The sequence below is a fragment of the Schistocerca americana genome, chromosome 2, assembly GCF_021461395.2.
Source record: "Schistocerca americana isolate TAMUIC-IGC-003095 chromosome 2, iqSchAmer2.1, whole genome shotgun sequence".
NCBI lineage: Eukaryota > Metazoa > Arthropoda > Insecta > Orthoptera > Acrididae > Schistocerca > Schistocerca americana.
The window spans coordinates 131,912,913-131,929,855 of NC_060120.1; the positions used below are offsets into that span (position 1 = coordinate 131,912,913).

The following is a 16,943-nucleotide window of genomic DNA, read 5'->3' on the forward strand; positions in this document are numbered from 1 at the left end:
GTAAAGGAAAGGAAAGGAAAGGAAAATTTGGTGCAGGAATTAAAATCCATGAAGAAATAAAAACTTTGAGGTTTGCCGATGACATTGTAATTCTGTCAGCGACAGCTAAGAACCCGGAAGAACAGTTGAACGGAATGGACATGTCTTGAAAGGAGGCTGCATCAACAAAACCAAAACAATGATAATGGAATGTAGTCAAATCAAATCAGGTGATGCTGAGGATTAGGAAATGAGACAAAACTAGTAAATGAGTTGCTATTTGGTGAACAAAATAACTGATGAAGGTTGGAGTAGAGAGGATGTGAAATATAGACTGGCTATGACATGGAAAGCATTCCTGAAGAAGAGAAATTTGTTAACATCGAGTATAGATTTAAGACCAGGAAGTCTTTTCTGACAGTATTTGTATGGAACGTAGCCATGTAGGGAAGTGAAACATGGACGATAATTAGTGTAGACAAGAAGAGAACAGAAGCTTTTGAAATGTGGTGCTACAGAATAATGCCGCAGGTTAGGTGGGTCTTCGTGGCACAACTTGACTAGAAGAAGGGATTGGTTGGTAGGACATGTTCTGAGGCATCAAGTGATCACCAATTTAGTATTGGAACGCACTGTGAAGGGTAAAAATTGTAGAGAGCGACCAAGAGATGAATATACTAAGCTGATTCAGAAGGATGACGGTTGCAGTAGGTACTGGGAGATGAAGCTTGCACAGGATAGAATAGCATGAAGAGCTGCATCCAACCAGTCACTGGACTGAAGACTAGAACAACAACGGCGATAACAAAAACAAAAATTGATAGAGCTTACTGGTGGGGGGAGGGGGGGGGGGTACCAGAAAGTTTTACTTAGCAGGGTAAAAACACAGAAGTCTTCTACCTATCTTACTGTTCAGCAATAGCGGATTTGCTTGGCTGCAAAAGGCGGGTGTAACATTGATGTTCAGTGCAGCTTTCTTTCATGGCGCGTGTGGTTTGACCTATGTAAGCCATACCACATGGCACGGTATCTTGTAAATTACGGCCTAGCGTAGTAACAGATTGTCCTTAACTGATTACTGAACATTGTATTTCTACTGGGCATTCAATGGAGTACGAGAAAACAATGATTTTATCCACAACAACGTCTTTCTGGGACTCCATTATTAAAGAATCCGTAGAAATACGACTGGCGGAAAATCTGTTAAACCGTGACAGTGGCTACCAGCTGGACAGTACACGGAATCCAATCATCTCCACAATGTGCTCAAATCGAAGACGACAGAGTGGGCCGACGGCCGTGGCAAACAGCAACACAGAGGCCGACTGAGTTCCGCTATTCCACCAGTGAGGGCACTGCCGGCGGGCAGTGTGGTTGAGCTATCAAGTTTTCGGCGCATGCACAGAATAGTTACAGTACGCTATATATTGCTGAACAGAGGACGTTTTCGCCAGTCTGCGACGGCTTACCTGAAGATGACTGGCAGGTGCCCAGTGGAAATATCGTGCGAAGTATTGAACGACAACTGACTGCAAGCCTGAAATTTGTTTGAACATTATTGAGTTGCTCAACAAACTTCAATGGTAGATACTAAAAGGAAGTTGCTCTACCCACCATTCATAAACGAAACAGAGATGGGACAAAATGTATGTGGTACAAGAAGTACCCTACACCACACACTGTTGGGTGGCTTGCTGTGTATAGATGCAGAATATTCTTCAGCACATTTGCACTCTTAGTTCGTTCTCCTCGCAGACAGAATGTCATAAAAGCTAAGGTTTGTATTACCATTAAGAAGTTAACAATTACTTGTGCTGGGCAACTGTGGATTATAGAATTTATTCTTAAGTGACACAAATAAGTCCTTGGTGTGTGTGTGTGTGTGTGTGTGTGTGTGTGTGTGTGTGTAGGCGCGCGCGCGCGTGTGTTTTCTAAGTATCAAAACAGTGCTGCTGAATATGATCTACACATTTATGACTCACTTTACAAAATGTAAAGCAGCTGCTGGTTCTTTTCATGGAGTGGATATAATAAACTCTAAAAGTGATTAAGTAATCTATTCTTTTTATAATGTTGTTGATATTCCAAACTACACTTTCAACTGTTTGTCTATTACTAAACTAACTACTTTTCCTATTGAAGTACCTTGCGGCAGAATAATATCCACCCTGGTCGCAGTCTGTTACCTTATGCTTTTCAAGTTACCCGCAGGTCTTTATTTTACGATTTCTTTATTAATAGCAAAACTGATTTCACTTCCAAACTATTCTTTTAATTTTTTTTTTTTTTTAACTTTTATAGACACAGTACGGAAAAAAAGGATGTAGGGCTAATTACAAATAGCTTTATTCCTTTTAGATATAATCAAAAAATACAAAATTAAAGACCAGCTTGAATATTACACCTTACATAGTACAGCTGTGTACTATGAAGTAATTTGCAAGTATGTTGGACTGTAGACACTTGCGCATTCTGCTTGAAGATGCACTGCATAAAGGAAGTGTTCTACTCTGCAAATGCCTAATGCAGTGAAACAGTGTTCAAACCGAAATAGTACTGTGCCACTGACAATGAATTATGTACATTTTTACTATTTTCTTTCAACAAAAAACTAAATCTGATATCACAAAATGGTTACATTTCTCAAATTAAGAGACATCTGCTCTCTGCAGTCACGTCACCATAGGTTGTTGCTTTGCCACGTTAGCACTCTTTTTCGAGCACTGCTATTGTGAAAAAATCTCATTCAGACGTTGAATTTGGAGACACCTGTGTCCAAGTCCACCCCTGTGTCAAAAATCAGTCATTTTTTGGCAAAGCAGTTTCACATTTTTTACAGCCACTGTAAATTTTTTCAACTCTTGGAATGGCCCAGGAATCTGGAAAGCCTTTTGCATTATTGGACTGTCCTACAGCATCATCAAGTGAATTTATTACAGTGTATATAGCACTGATAACATAGAAGATACATCTACATCTACATCCATACTCCGCAAGCCACCTGACGGTGTGTGGCGGAGGGTACCTTGAGTACCTCTATCGGTTCTCCCTTCTATTCCAGTCTCGTATTGTTCGTGGAAAGAAGGATTGTCGGTATGCCTCTGTGTGGGCTCTAATCTCTCTGATTTTATCCTCATGGTCTCTTCGTGATATATACGTAGGAGGGAGCAATATACTGCTTGACTCTTCGGTGAAGATATGTTCTCGAAACTTTGACAAAAGCCCGTACCGAGCTACTGAGCGTCTCTCCTGCAGTGTCTTCCACTGGAGTTTATCTATCATCTCCGTAACGCTTTCACGATTACTAAATGATCCTGTGACAAAGCGTGCTGCTCTCCGTTGGATCTTCTCTATATCTTCTATCAAACCTATCTGGTACGGATCCCACACTGCTGAGCAGTATTCAAGCAGTGGGCGAACAAGCGTACTGTAACCTACTTCCTTTGTTTTCGGATTGCATTTCCTTAGGATTCTTCCAATGAATCGCAGTCTGGCATCTGCTTTACGACGGTCAACATTATATGATCATTCCATTTTAAATCACTCCTAATGCCTACTCCCAGATAATTTATGGTATTAACTGCTTCCAATTGCTGACCTGCTATTTTGTATCTAAATGATAAAGGATCTATCTTTCTGTGTATTCGCAGCACATTACACTTGTCTACATTGAGATCCAATTGCCATTCCCTGCACCATGCGTCAATTCGCTGCAGATCCTCCTGCATTTCAGTACAATTTTCCATTGTTACAACCTCTCGATATACCACAGCATCATCAACAAAAAGCCTCAGTGAACTTCCGATGTCATCCACAAGGTCATTTATGTATATTGTGAATAGCAACGGTCCTATGACACTCCCCTGCGGCACACCTGAAATCACTCTTACTTCGGAAGAATTCTCTCCATTGAGAATGACATGCTGCTTTCTGTTATCTAGGAACTCCTCAATCCAATCACACAATTGGTCTGATAGTCCATATGCTGTTACTTTGTTCATTAAACGACTGTGGGGAACTGTATCAAATGCCTTGCGGAAGTCAAGAAACACGGCATCTACCTGTAAACCCGTGTCTATGGCCCTCTGAGTCTCGTGGACGAATAGTGCGAGCTGGGTTCCACATGACCATCTTTTTCGAAACCCATGCTGATTCCTACAGAGTAGATTTCTAGTCTCCAGAAGAGTCATTATACTCTAACACAATACGTGTTCCAAAATTCTACAACTGATCGATGTTAGAGATATATGTCTATAGTTCTGCACATCTGTTCGACGTCCCTTCTTGAAAACGGGGATGACCTGTGCCCTTTTCCAATCCTTTGGAACGCTACGCTCTTCTAGAGACCTACGGTACACCGCTGCAAGAAGGGGGGCAAGTTCCTTCATGTACTCTGTGTAAAATCGAACTGGTATCCCATCAGGTCCAGAGGCCTTTCCTCTTTTGAGCGATTTTAATTGTTTCTCTATCCCTCTGTCGTCTATTTCGATATCTACCATTTTGTCATCTGTGCGACAATCTAGAGAAGGAACTACAGTGCAGTCTTCCTCTGTGAAACAACTTTGGAAAAAGACATTTAGTATTTCGGCCTTTAGTCTGTCATCCTCTGTTTCAGTAACATTTTGGTCACAGAGTGTCTGGACATTTTGTTTTGACCCACCTACTGCTTTGACATAAGACCAAAATTTCTTAGGATTTTCTGCCAAGTCAGTACATAGAACTTTACTTTCGAATTCATTGAACGCCTCTCGCATAGCCCTCATCACACTACATTTCGCTTCGCGTAATTTTTGTTTGTCTGCAAGGCTTTGGCTATGTTTATGTTTGCTGTGAAGTTCCCTTTGCTTCCGCAGCAGTTTTCTAACTCGGTTGTTGTACCACGGTGGCTCCTTTCCATCTCTTACGATCTTGCTTGGCACATACTCATTTAACACATAATGTACGATGGTTTTGAACTTTGTCCACTGATCCTCAACACTATCTGTACTTGAGACAAAACTTTTGTGTTGAGCCAACAGGTACTCTGAAATCTGCTTTTTGTCACTTTTGCTAAACAGAAAAATCTTCCTACCCTTTTTAATATTTCTATTTACGGCTGAAATCATCGATGCCGTAACCGCTTTATGATCGCTGATTCCCTGTTCTGCGTTAACTTTTTCAAATAGTTCGGGTCTGTTTCTCACCAGAAGGTCTAATATGTTATCGCCATGAGTCGGTTCTCTGTTTAACTGCTAAAGGTAGTTTTCAGATAAAGCACTTAAAAAAATTTCACTGGATTCTTTGTTCCTGCCACCTGTTATGAACGTTTGAGTCTCCCAGTCTACATCCGGCAAATTAAAATCTCCACCCAGAACTATAACATGGTGGGGAAATCTACTCGAAATATTTTCCAAATTATACTTTTATACTTTGCGGATCTTTCAGAGCTCAAAAGACTATGCTGGCGTGGACAACAATGGATTTGACAATGAAAATCACTTTGTAGTTTCTGTCCCCTGCACGGCATAGACGACATTTGCTGACCACTGGGCTTCTTAAAACTACTTCTGCAATACTTAATGTATGGTTCTCGAGCGTACAAGCAGCCATGGACAGAATAGAAATAATTTTACTTCTGGGCTATCAACACTGACCTGCAAAGCCATCTCCTCCAAACTGTCCAAGAACTCCCCAGCCATAAACAGCTGCTTGTCGAACTTCTGCTGTTTTGTCTGTGATATAGTTCAGCATTGGCTGCAAGAAAAATTGCTGGTACTTGCTGCAAGCTGGGCCACCAAATTCAATTGCATCATCAAATACACACAGTGCCCACTGACGGTCCGACCAAGGCATCTCTGGAGCCTATGTAACACAGAATGTTATGCACATTAAATTTTTAGACCCCTAAGACAGTTTTAAAACTGTAATTTTCATGCCTTGATATGTAAAGTATACAGTGTACAGAAATGATACATCTCATTAACTGAGAATAAACTGAAACATAGAATAATTTGATTAAAGAGGAAAAAACAAAGTGACTAGCAGAACCTTTGGCAGAATCTGGAATGTAATAAACAGACCTATCAAATTCCAATAGATTATGCGACACCACTAAAGTTTATTATTTTGACCCATATGATTTTTTGTGCTAGTTCAAGCACCAAATTATCTATGGGCATTTCTAGTCAGCATTCCAGATGAACAACACAAAACTGTTAGACCTATGAATGAATGCAACATAAGAGAGTTTAGAACTAGATTAAGGTCAGTTAACTGGAATGACATCTTATACAAAGATATGTGAGTGAATAACAAATCAAATTATTTATAGAGGAAATTGCAAGACTGCATAAAAATTAAAAGAGGACTATATCAATTAGTTAAACATGAATATTTAGTTTGTGTCTGATGCCAAAACAGCCAACGATTTTGTCCGATGAGTGATATTAAACCTGACCAAACCAATCGGAAGTTGGTTGACAAGTAACTATATCATCAACATATTATGAAAAGAAAAGCTACTACTCACCATATAGCGTAAATGCTGTGTCGCAGATAGGCACAACAAAAAAAAACTGTCACAATATAAGCTTTCGGCCAAAAAGGCCTTTGTCGAAAACAGATCACTCACACACACACACACACACACACACACACACACACACACACACACACGACAGCAGCTTCTGGCGACTAAAGCCACACTGTTCAAGTCCATTGCTAAACATCAACATAAAATCTCTGAATATTTGGCAGAATCTGGAATGTAATAAACAGACCTATCAAATTCCAATAGATTATGTGACACCACTAAAGTTTATTATTTTGTCTCATATGATTTTTTGTGCTAGTTCAAGCACCAAATTATCTATGGGCATTTCTAGTCAGCATTCCAGATGAACAACACAAAACTGTTAGACCTATGAATGAATGCAACATACGGGAGTTTAGAACTAGATTAAGGTCAGTTAACTGGAATGACATCTTATACAAAGATATGTGAGTGAATAACGCAATCAAATTATTTATAGAGGAAATTGCAAGAATATTTAATGAGTGTTGTCCCAGATTAGTAAAAAGACAGAATAATAACCAAGCTCATAAACCACAAAGACTAAATAATTGGTTTACACCATATCTCAACAGCATCAGGATTATGCTTCCTATGTTTAAGGACAGATCTCATAACAGTAACGAGTACAAAGAGATGTACATTAGAATAAGAAAAATTTATAGATCTGAAATAAGTTTGGCAAAACGAAAGGCGAATGATAACTATTCTTAAATCCAGAAACAGCTGTAAAGCTGCCTGGGAAGTAATTAAAAGTGAAATAAATAGACCAACAACTCAACTAGCTATACCCGTAGCCCCAGATATCAAACTCACACTCTGTTAACTTCAGTTTACAACAAGATTTGTCTCCCCTCAACGCCATGCTTGATGCTAAAACTCTTTTAGGTTGAATTAAGTATGTATTCCATAAATTCTGCTGGGCAACAGTAACTGAAAATGATGTTAGCAAAGCAATAGGCAAACTAAGTAGTTCCAGAGCAGAGGACTTCTATGGTCTGTCAAACTTTGTCATAAAGAAGATATCAAGTGATCTTCTGCCCCCTCTAACCACTCTCATTAACCGTATATTATAGCAAGGGATTTGGGTAAAAAAGATAGCAACCACAACCGTGCAGCAGAGTGGTGGTCAGAGGAACTAGAGGTCTTCATTAGAGAAAAACGAAATGCGTTCCTTCAGTGGTTGAATGATAAATCAGAAGAAACAAGGTCAATATACAAGGAAAAGAAGAATGAAGTGACGAAAAAAATAAGGATGGCAAAAAATGAAGCATGGGAAAGAACATGTGCCAAGGTGAATAGCAAATTAGGATTTGGGAGAGCGAAAGAAGCATGGTCAGTATTGAAAGGGCTTCGACAGGATACAAAAAGCAAAACTAATCTCCAACTGGTAACACAAAAGGAATGGGAAGAGTATTTCCAAAAATTATTAAATGAGGACAGAGAAGAATATCTAGAAGAAGGAACAGGGGAAGATAAGGGACATGAAGATGATGAGATCCATATTTTAGAAAGTGAAGTACTTCAGGCGTTGAGAACAGGAAAGAATGGTAAATCACTGGGACCAGGCAATATCAATCTGGAGTGTCTGAAATATGGTGGTGACAAAATTGTGAAACTGATAACACAGCTCTTCAACAAAATGATACATGGAGATTCAATACCCAACGAAATGAAGCTAGGTTACATTAATACAATATTTAAGAAAGGGGATCGCAAAATTTATTCAAGCTATCGAGGAATTTGTGTTACAAACACATCAATGAGAATTTTTGCGAAAGTAATTAAAAACAAACTGGAAAAAAATTTTAGAAGCCAAGAAGAACAATGTGGATTCACGGCTGGGAGATCATGTGTAGACCATATTTTCACATTACGACAGATTTTGGAGAAACATAGGGAAAAATCAAAAAGTATAGGATTAATTTTCATAGATCTAGAAAAAGCGTATGATACTGTTCCAAGAAAATTACTTTGGAGAGCACTACATATGGCAAACATAAACCCTTCCTTGATTAAAATAATACAACAGATGTATAAAGATAACATTTGCCAAGTGAAAGTTGGTAATAAACTTTCACAGAAAATTAGAACAAGCAAAGGCCTTTTACAGGGCTGTCCCATGTCACCATCATTATTTAAAATCTATATAGATATTAGCCTTAGAACATGGTCTCGTAAATGTAATAGTATGGGATTAGAAATAAGAGGTGGAGTTTACCTACATCATTTATTATTTGCTGATGATCAAGTAGTCGTAGCACAAGATGGGGAGGATGCTAACTATATGTGCAATCAACTAGCAGTAGCATACAAAACTTAGGGTTTGAAGATTAATTACCAAAAAACAGAATACTTGACTAATGATTCAGATGAGCTATACATTGAAGGAAAGAAAATCAAAAAGATAAACACTTTCTGTTATTTGGGATCCATTTTAGAAATCGAGGGAAAATCAGAGTCAGAAATCAATAAAAGAATTAGTAGCGGACGGAGGGTCATTGGGATGCTTAACTCAGTCTTATGGAGCAGGAATGTAATGAGCAGAACTAAAAAATTAATATACAAATTCATATTAGAGAGTGTGGTTCTGTATGGAACGGAGACCTGGACAATTAACATGAAGCACATTAAAAAATTACAAGCTCTAGAGATGGACTTTTGGAGAAGATCGGCAAGAATCTCCAGGAAAGAAAAGATAAGGAACACCGAAGTAATAAGGAGAATGGAAATAAAAGAAAGAATATATGACGTAATGGATAGGAAGAAATTACAGTGGTACGGGCATGTACGACGAATGGAAGAAGCCAGAATACCAAAATTGATACTGGAGTGGGAACCGGAGGGGAGAAGAAGAAGAAGAAGAGGACGACCTGTGACCACCTGGCTCCAAAATGTACAGCACACATTGAGGAGAATGGGCGCAGACGAAGAGGACATGCAAGATTGAAACACCTGGAGAAATATTTTGAGAGTATAGTTTAAGAACGTTTATTGTTTGTATTGTCATTTCCAGGTAAATTATTATGTTGGAGATAAGCCTCTGTAATGAGGAAAAGCTCAAAATAATAATAAATAATAGTTATAAATACGTAGGCCTCAAACTGTTTAATATGCTCCCTAAAATTGTACAAACAGTATCTAAAAGTAAATTTAAGACAACATTGGGTCAACGGCTCAAAGGTGAAGCATTTTACTCGGTTGATGAATTTAAAGATTGTATTATGGCAGATTTGCTGTTTTAACATAGAGAAAGGTACCTCTGCCTGTAGTAGGACCTAAATTTGTATCACTAGCTTAGGATAATGACAGTGTTATCAACATGTATATGATAATGACAGTCATCAACACGAATACTCCCTGCTTAATATAAATCTGTATAATGTTTTCCTTTTTATTGTAAAATTAATAATACATAAAATTCCAAATGTGTGCTATTGTACTACACTAAATTTCATGATTTATATATACATTGTTATGAGAATATAACCATCTTTATACTGTAATTGAACTTATTGACGAAGCCCATTGTATAAGAAAATACTGAACGGCTAATAAAGATTCTTATTCTTACTCTTATTCTTTAGACAAAAATACATATATATTAAAGATCTTTGGTACATATATATTAAAGATCTTTGGTGATTGCATTTATAATACCCCGAGAAACCACAAAATTAAGTATTACTTTAATTCACAACAAAAACTGGCAAGGGACAATGGGAAAATACTATAAATCCAGAGTATTTAGTGTGGTCCTTGCATATTACCCAGTTCAACATAATCTACCTCTTACAGTTGCAATTATACATGCAATGTTCACAATGACATTGAATTCACTATATAACCAATATGCACCCACAACATGAAGGCCAGTACCATGATCAGGCTACCCATCTCTGAGACAGTGTACCTAGTAAACAAGTACACAATTTCAGGAAGTTTGCGATCAGGCACTCAATTTACTGTATTTACCCATGCATAAGACACCCCTGAATATAAGACGACCCCCTTTTCTGAGAGGCTTCTTGAGTAAAATTTATTTTTAACGTATTCTTACTGAAAAAATTACAAACTGTTTATTGACAGGGTATATGCCTAAAGAGTTACTATTACACATATTCTAAACTGAAGTCATTTACTGGTTTTCCACATTTTGATAAAATAAGGAGACATAAAATAAGCAAAAGGAAATCGTTTAAATTAATTTTTATCTTCAGTCCTCTTCTCTTTAGCCTGTCATCTGTGACATCGATATTTTTAATCACCATCATCGTAACAGGGCAGCTGTGAAACTTTTATCTTCATTGTCCCAAATATTGGGCTTTTTCTCCTGAACATGTTGCAGATTATTTTTTGAACACACAGTGGATTTTCCTTCTATACTTGTATGAGAGTCTCCCGTAAGTCCAACCCCTCGTCCAAGTCGTTGGAGATGGGCAACGGCACAAAGTAGGGGACTGCCTATAGGGGCGATGTACAGCGGGGACTTCGTGTGCCCCAGGACCGCTACGGTAGCTGGGAAGGCCCTATGGGAACCCTGAAACGTGACGGCTAACGGGGCTCTGGTGAAGCTGCGATAGGCCTAGCAAGCCAGTAGTGGATAAATCAACTGCTTTCAAAAAGGGAACATGCCTCGGATCACGGAACGGATTTACAGGAAACCGACCAAGCAATGGAAAAGGATTACGAGATGGTTTACGACTGGGCACCTTAAACGTAAGGACTCTAACTGGGAAGTTAGAAGAAATTGTAGAAATGATGGAAAGGAGGAAATTGGACATCTTGGGACTTGCTGAGACTAGGTGGAGAGGAGTTGGTGAAAAACCACTAAGTAAAGGATGTAAACTGTACTGGATAGGGAATGAGAGGGGAAGAAATGGAGTGGCAATAGTGGTCAGAGAGGGTCTGCAGGAGGAGGTGGAAGGTATCAATGATCGAATGATAAAAGCCAGAGTACGAGTGAAAGGAAAAAGCATTGAAATCATCCAAGCATATGCCCCACAGGTGGGGTGTACAAAACAGGAGAAGGAGGAATTTGAAGATGACATGCAAAAGCAGCTAAATGGAGGTAATCAGATTATAATAGGGGACTTCAATGCACATGTTGGCACAGACAGGAAAGGATTCGAGGAGATAATGGGACCAGAGGGCTGGGGGAACCGAAATAGAGAAGGAAAATTGTTGCTGGAATTCTGCAAGAGGAATGGGCTGGCGATCGCAAATTCCTGGTACAAGAAGAGAAGTAGCCACAAAATAACTTTGTACAGTGGAGACTGGTCCCAAACTTCAGTAGTAGACTATGTACTAGTGGATAGGCAGATGATGAGCAGCCTCACAGATGTTAAGGTCATTCCATCTGAGGCCTTAGACAGTGACCATCGGCTGTTGGTAGCCACCCTGAGAGAGAAAAAAGATAGGAGGGCAACAGACATACAGGAGAAAAGGTTGAAGACATGGATGCTGAAAAAGGATGAACGGAGGACCCAGTACCAGACACTGATCAGGAAGAAGCTGCCAAAGGAAGATCAGAGAACAGTGGAAGAAGAATGGGGAGATTTTAAGAGGGCTCTACTTGAGGCAGCTGAGACTGTGTGCGGAAGAACTAGCACAAAGAGGAGAAGTAAGGAAACCCCATGGTGGAACAACATATGTAAAGAGGCAGTACTTCGAAAGAACAAAGCCTTCAGAGAATGGTTCCAGACCCGAACAGTGGAAGCTAGGGTAAAATATAAGGGAAGCAAGAAAGCGGCACAGACCATAGTAAGGGCGGAGAAGAAGTAGTGGATGGAAAAATGGACAAGAATGTTAGAAGAGGACAGTGAAGGGAACAAAAAAGTACTTTACACCATGGTAAGAAATAAGAGGAACGACAGAAGCGAGTGCCTGAGGATCATGGATAATAATGGAAGAGTTGTGGAGGAAATGCATGAGCTCAAAAAGATTTGGAAGGAGTACTTTGAAGATCTGTTGAATGCTGTCAAGCGGGTAACTAACAGTGATGGAGAACCTAAGGCAGCAGACGATTATAATAGTGGGGAAATTGATGATCTAACTCGGAATGAAGTGGAAGAAGCCATAAAGAGGATGAAAGGGGGCAAGGCACCAGGTTGGGACGAAGTAACAGTGGATATGATACGAGCAGCAGGAGAAGTAGGAACCCAGTGGCTATACAGAGTGCTGAGGGTGGTGTGGAAGGAGAACAGAATTCCTGAGGATTGGAAGAAAGGAATTATAGTCCCGATCTTCAAGAAAGGGGATAAAAGGAGATGTGAGAACTACAGAGGAATCACCCTGCTATGCCACTGTGGAAAAATCTATGAAAAGATCCTGGAAAAGTGAATAAGAAGCAGTATCGAAAGTAGACTGCAAGAGGAGCAGTATGGTTTCAGACCGGGAAGATCAACAACGGACCTCATATTTGCGGTAAGGCAACTGCAGGAAAGGCACTATGAGTACGGGAAGGACTTAATCATGGCCTTTTTAGATATTGAGAAGGCGTATGACAGTATCTATAGGGACAAGCTCTGGGATGTGCTGAACGCAAAAGGGATAGATTAAGAGATAACACGAAAAGTCAGAAAAATGTATGAGGGAAGTGAGAGTTGTGTGAAAGTGGGGAGGGAACGTACTGCATGGTTCAAGCTGGAAAATGGGCTGCGGCAGGGAAGTGCACTTTCGCCTTTATTGTTTATTATTGTTATGGATGAAATCCTACAGCAAGTATCAGATGCAATTGGAGATCATAAAATGAAAGCAGTGCTTTTTGCCGATGACCTGATGTTATAGGGAAATTGCGAGAAGGAGGTGCAAGAGCAGTTAGATGTATGGGAGGCAACGGCAGCACAATATGATATGCATTTCTCTGCAAAGAAAAGTGAAATAATTGTCACAACAAGGAAGAAGAATAGGCCAAATGTGGATATAACTTGTGGAGGGGAAAAACTACAAGTGGTAGATAACTTCAAGTACCTGGGAAGCATGATTGAAAGTAAGAGGGGAAACGCAATGGAAATAAATGACAGGTGCAGAAAAGCAGGGCAGTTCTTCAAATGCATTAGGGGGCTTATTTGGAGCAAGGAGGTGCCACAGAAATCCAAGGGAATTATATACCGAACCTACTTTGTCCCCATGTTGGCATACGGAAGTGAGACATGGGTAATGCACAAAAGCGACAAAAGTAGAATACAAGCTAGTGAAATGAAGTTCCAGAGGAGCAGGTTGAGTGTAACAAGACGAGACAGATTGCGAAATGTGTATGTGAGGGAAAGACTAAAGGAGGAACCAGTACAGGACAGGATAGAAAAATCAAGACTGCAGTGGTATGGACACATGAAGAGAATGGATGAGGGAAGAATTCCAAAGAGGATGTTTGATCTGCAACCGGAGGGGAAGAGGCCCAGGGGAAGACCAAGAGATAGATGGGTGAAGGGAGTGAAGGAATGTGTGACGAGAAGAGGAGAGAACTGGACGAAGGTGGAAGAGTGGGAATGGTGGAAAGACAGAACACGATGGAGAGGCCTGTGTTCCCGACAGACCCAGCCAGTGGCTGGAAACTGTCCAAGATGATGACGACTTGTATGAGAATGTTACAATGTCTTTTGCTACAAAAACATATATCATCTGCCCGCCACTCTCTCATTGGCTGTGTAACCTGCATCTGACACCCCATCCCCCACACCCACCCCTACCGTTTCCTCATACCTCACGGAGAATGTCGACACAATTGCTGCACGAAACACGTAAGTACGCCACTGGCCCCAGTCTGGACTTTTAGCATCTCCTGCAGAAATGTATGCAATTATTGAGTATTTTGCCAGTTTTAAAGGCAGTGTGATTCAGAAGACAAAAAGATTCACACAAACTGCACTTTACAAACGGTATATGTTCATAAAAAGCCAAAGTTTACAGTATAGATTCCCACGATTGGCAGCACGACAAAATTTACTGGCACACATCTCTTCCCTCCCCACACTCACTCATAGTTCTCAGCTAAGCTCGTGTCACTTTCTTCCCTCCAAGGCTTCCATAGAGCTGTGCTTAAGCAACAGTGAAAAAACAGACGGTTGCATATTGTAGGGTGCAGGTCATATGTAACAATAACAAAAACTAATATATAACTGAAAGATCACAATCACAATTCAGTCCAATTCTCAAACTTTTTTGCTCGTCCTGGAAATTACTGGAGTCTGATGGTATGATCTCCACAACGGGTCTTTCCTCTACAATTTATTCTTGCGGTAACAACTGCCATTAGTTTAATGTGGTTTTTTTTCCATTTGTTAGACATTTACTTCTGGGTTTATTTTCTTTCTCATTTCATCTGAATGTCGCCACCTTGTTCTAAAGCTGATTAAAAGCTGGTAATAACATTTTCCCTGGTATTCTAATACATGAACAGCTAATGAATTTTTATTTGTGAAGCACCGCGTAAATCATTAGTTTCTCATACCCAAATAAAATAACGACTAGGGTTCAGAATCGTGTAACAGTTTTTTTAAGAACAAGATCTTCACCTTTGAATGTTATCTTCACTCAAAAAGCAGAGTAAATCTATGTATACGGTATCCATACATTTAAGAGAACTTATACAGCAAACCAATTCCAATGCAGCAAAAGTCTGAGTAGATAAAGTTAAATGTTGTTTCCTACTGTGTTTCACAAAGCTGTCGATTTTTTAAGCAGAGCATTAGACTGCTGTAATGCCTAGTACATAGTTTCTCACATATCCATCCACTGCACTAGTGCCGCAAGTTAAATACCACGTACGTAGTACAAAGTTTCCCACATATCCATCCACTGCACTAGTGCCGCGAGTTAAATGCCATGTGAATGATCAATCAGGATCGATACTGTATCAAGCACTTCTGCGTATCAGGGAATCTCGAGCCTATTCGAATGAAGGTACTGGCTGCTAAGCTATACGCATTGTAATTCTCCAAAATAAGTTACACAAAACCTCAATAGCCAAAGCTTCACCCATAAATGTAAGGCGACCTCTATATTGATCAATTAAAAATTGATATCTCAGCAGCAATAGTTTAATCTGCAATTATAAGACAACCCCTTATTTTTGAATGACGAATTTCGGACAAAACCTCATCTTATAATCGGGTAAATACAGTAATATTATCTTAAAGTTAATCTAACTAATCACACTCAAAAATTGCACAGAAAATGCATGATTCACAACATAACGTACAAAAGGAGTGGGTGGTGTATCAAAAGTCATAGAGAGCACTAGAGCTTAAAACACTGCAACAACTATAGGTTCAACACTATACCGGGGCTAGTGAAACATGTCAGCTCGCATGCAGTTGGCTATACTGCGAGTGCGAAGTTGCAATAGCTGCCACCGCACACGCCCACAACTCCGAAGTATGTTTTGTAAATGTAAGCTACAATCAACGTTTATACGTAAGTGCAACAAAGTACGTTTTTCTAACAATGGAGAACGACGACGGAGGCTAAGTGTTTGATAGTATATGAAGCCGAGAAATAAAAACACCCATAGTTAATGACAATATCTATGAAAATTCGTTCCAAATTGTTACCATAATAGCTGAACTTAAAATGTCATGTAATAATGTAAATCTAAGCATACCAAAGAACACGCTATCCACACTCATGGAAAGAAATAAAGCAAAACATGCATGCCCACCTGATTGCAGATAGAAAGAATTAATTCTGTATACACTTACACTTACCAATTTACGATGTCAATGGCACAATTCCATTCAGTTCACCTTCACTATCATTGGAATCTGTGCTGAAACCATTTTCATCATCATCAAGAGAAATCATTAATTGCTCATTTTCATTTATAATGCCGTCTATAGTCTGTGCTTCACTTAGCTGTTTAGCAACAGGGTCTACTTTTTCCCCCCATGAGGTAGCATCTACAGTAGCAAGACCTTCATGTAGCCGTCTTTCCACTTCTGTTATAGTAGCAGTCTTGTTGTTATTTCTAATGCACACCTTGACTTCACTCCAAACCAATTCAGTTGGATTGAAATGGCAGTGACACGGCGGTAGCCTAATTACCAAGTGACCGTGTCCAATTGAAATTTCATCCTCCAACGTATTTAGGCATCAAAAGTTTATTTTGTTTTACGGGCGAGTATAACAGCAGCTTTGTCATGCTCATGTCTGCAGCAATGTGTATCATCTGCAACCAGTGCATCGTAGTTTCTTTACGGTCACTATCGGTGGGAGTTTTGTCTAAAATCATGTCATAGAACGGTGCATTGTCCATCGCAAACACTGTCTGAACACTAAACTGGGGCAACAAATTTTCAAACCACTGTAGAAACTGGGTGGTCCTATCTTCACGATAGTCACCACTTTTTTCGATTGAATAACTGAAAATCCTTCAGGCAAAAAGCAGTTTGAAGGTACTGCTTGGGCCACAATA

The 16,943-nt window shown here is 39.6% G+C and overlaps 1 protein-coding gene across 1 annotated transcript in view; it reads right to left on the minus strand.

Moving 5' to 3' along the window:
* Positions 1-16,943, minus strand: part of LOC124589517 (importin-5) — a 169,004-nt gene that overhangs the window by 25,458 nt on the left and 126,603 nt on the right. The window contains exon 19 of the mRNA XM_047131559.1: positions 5,613-5,820. Within this exon, the coding sequence (XP_046987515.1) occupies positions 5,613-5,820 (208 nt within the window). The remainder of the gene's footprint in view (positions 1-5,612; positions 5,821-16,943) is intronic.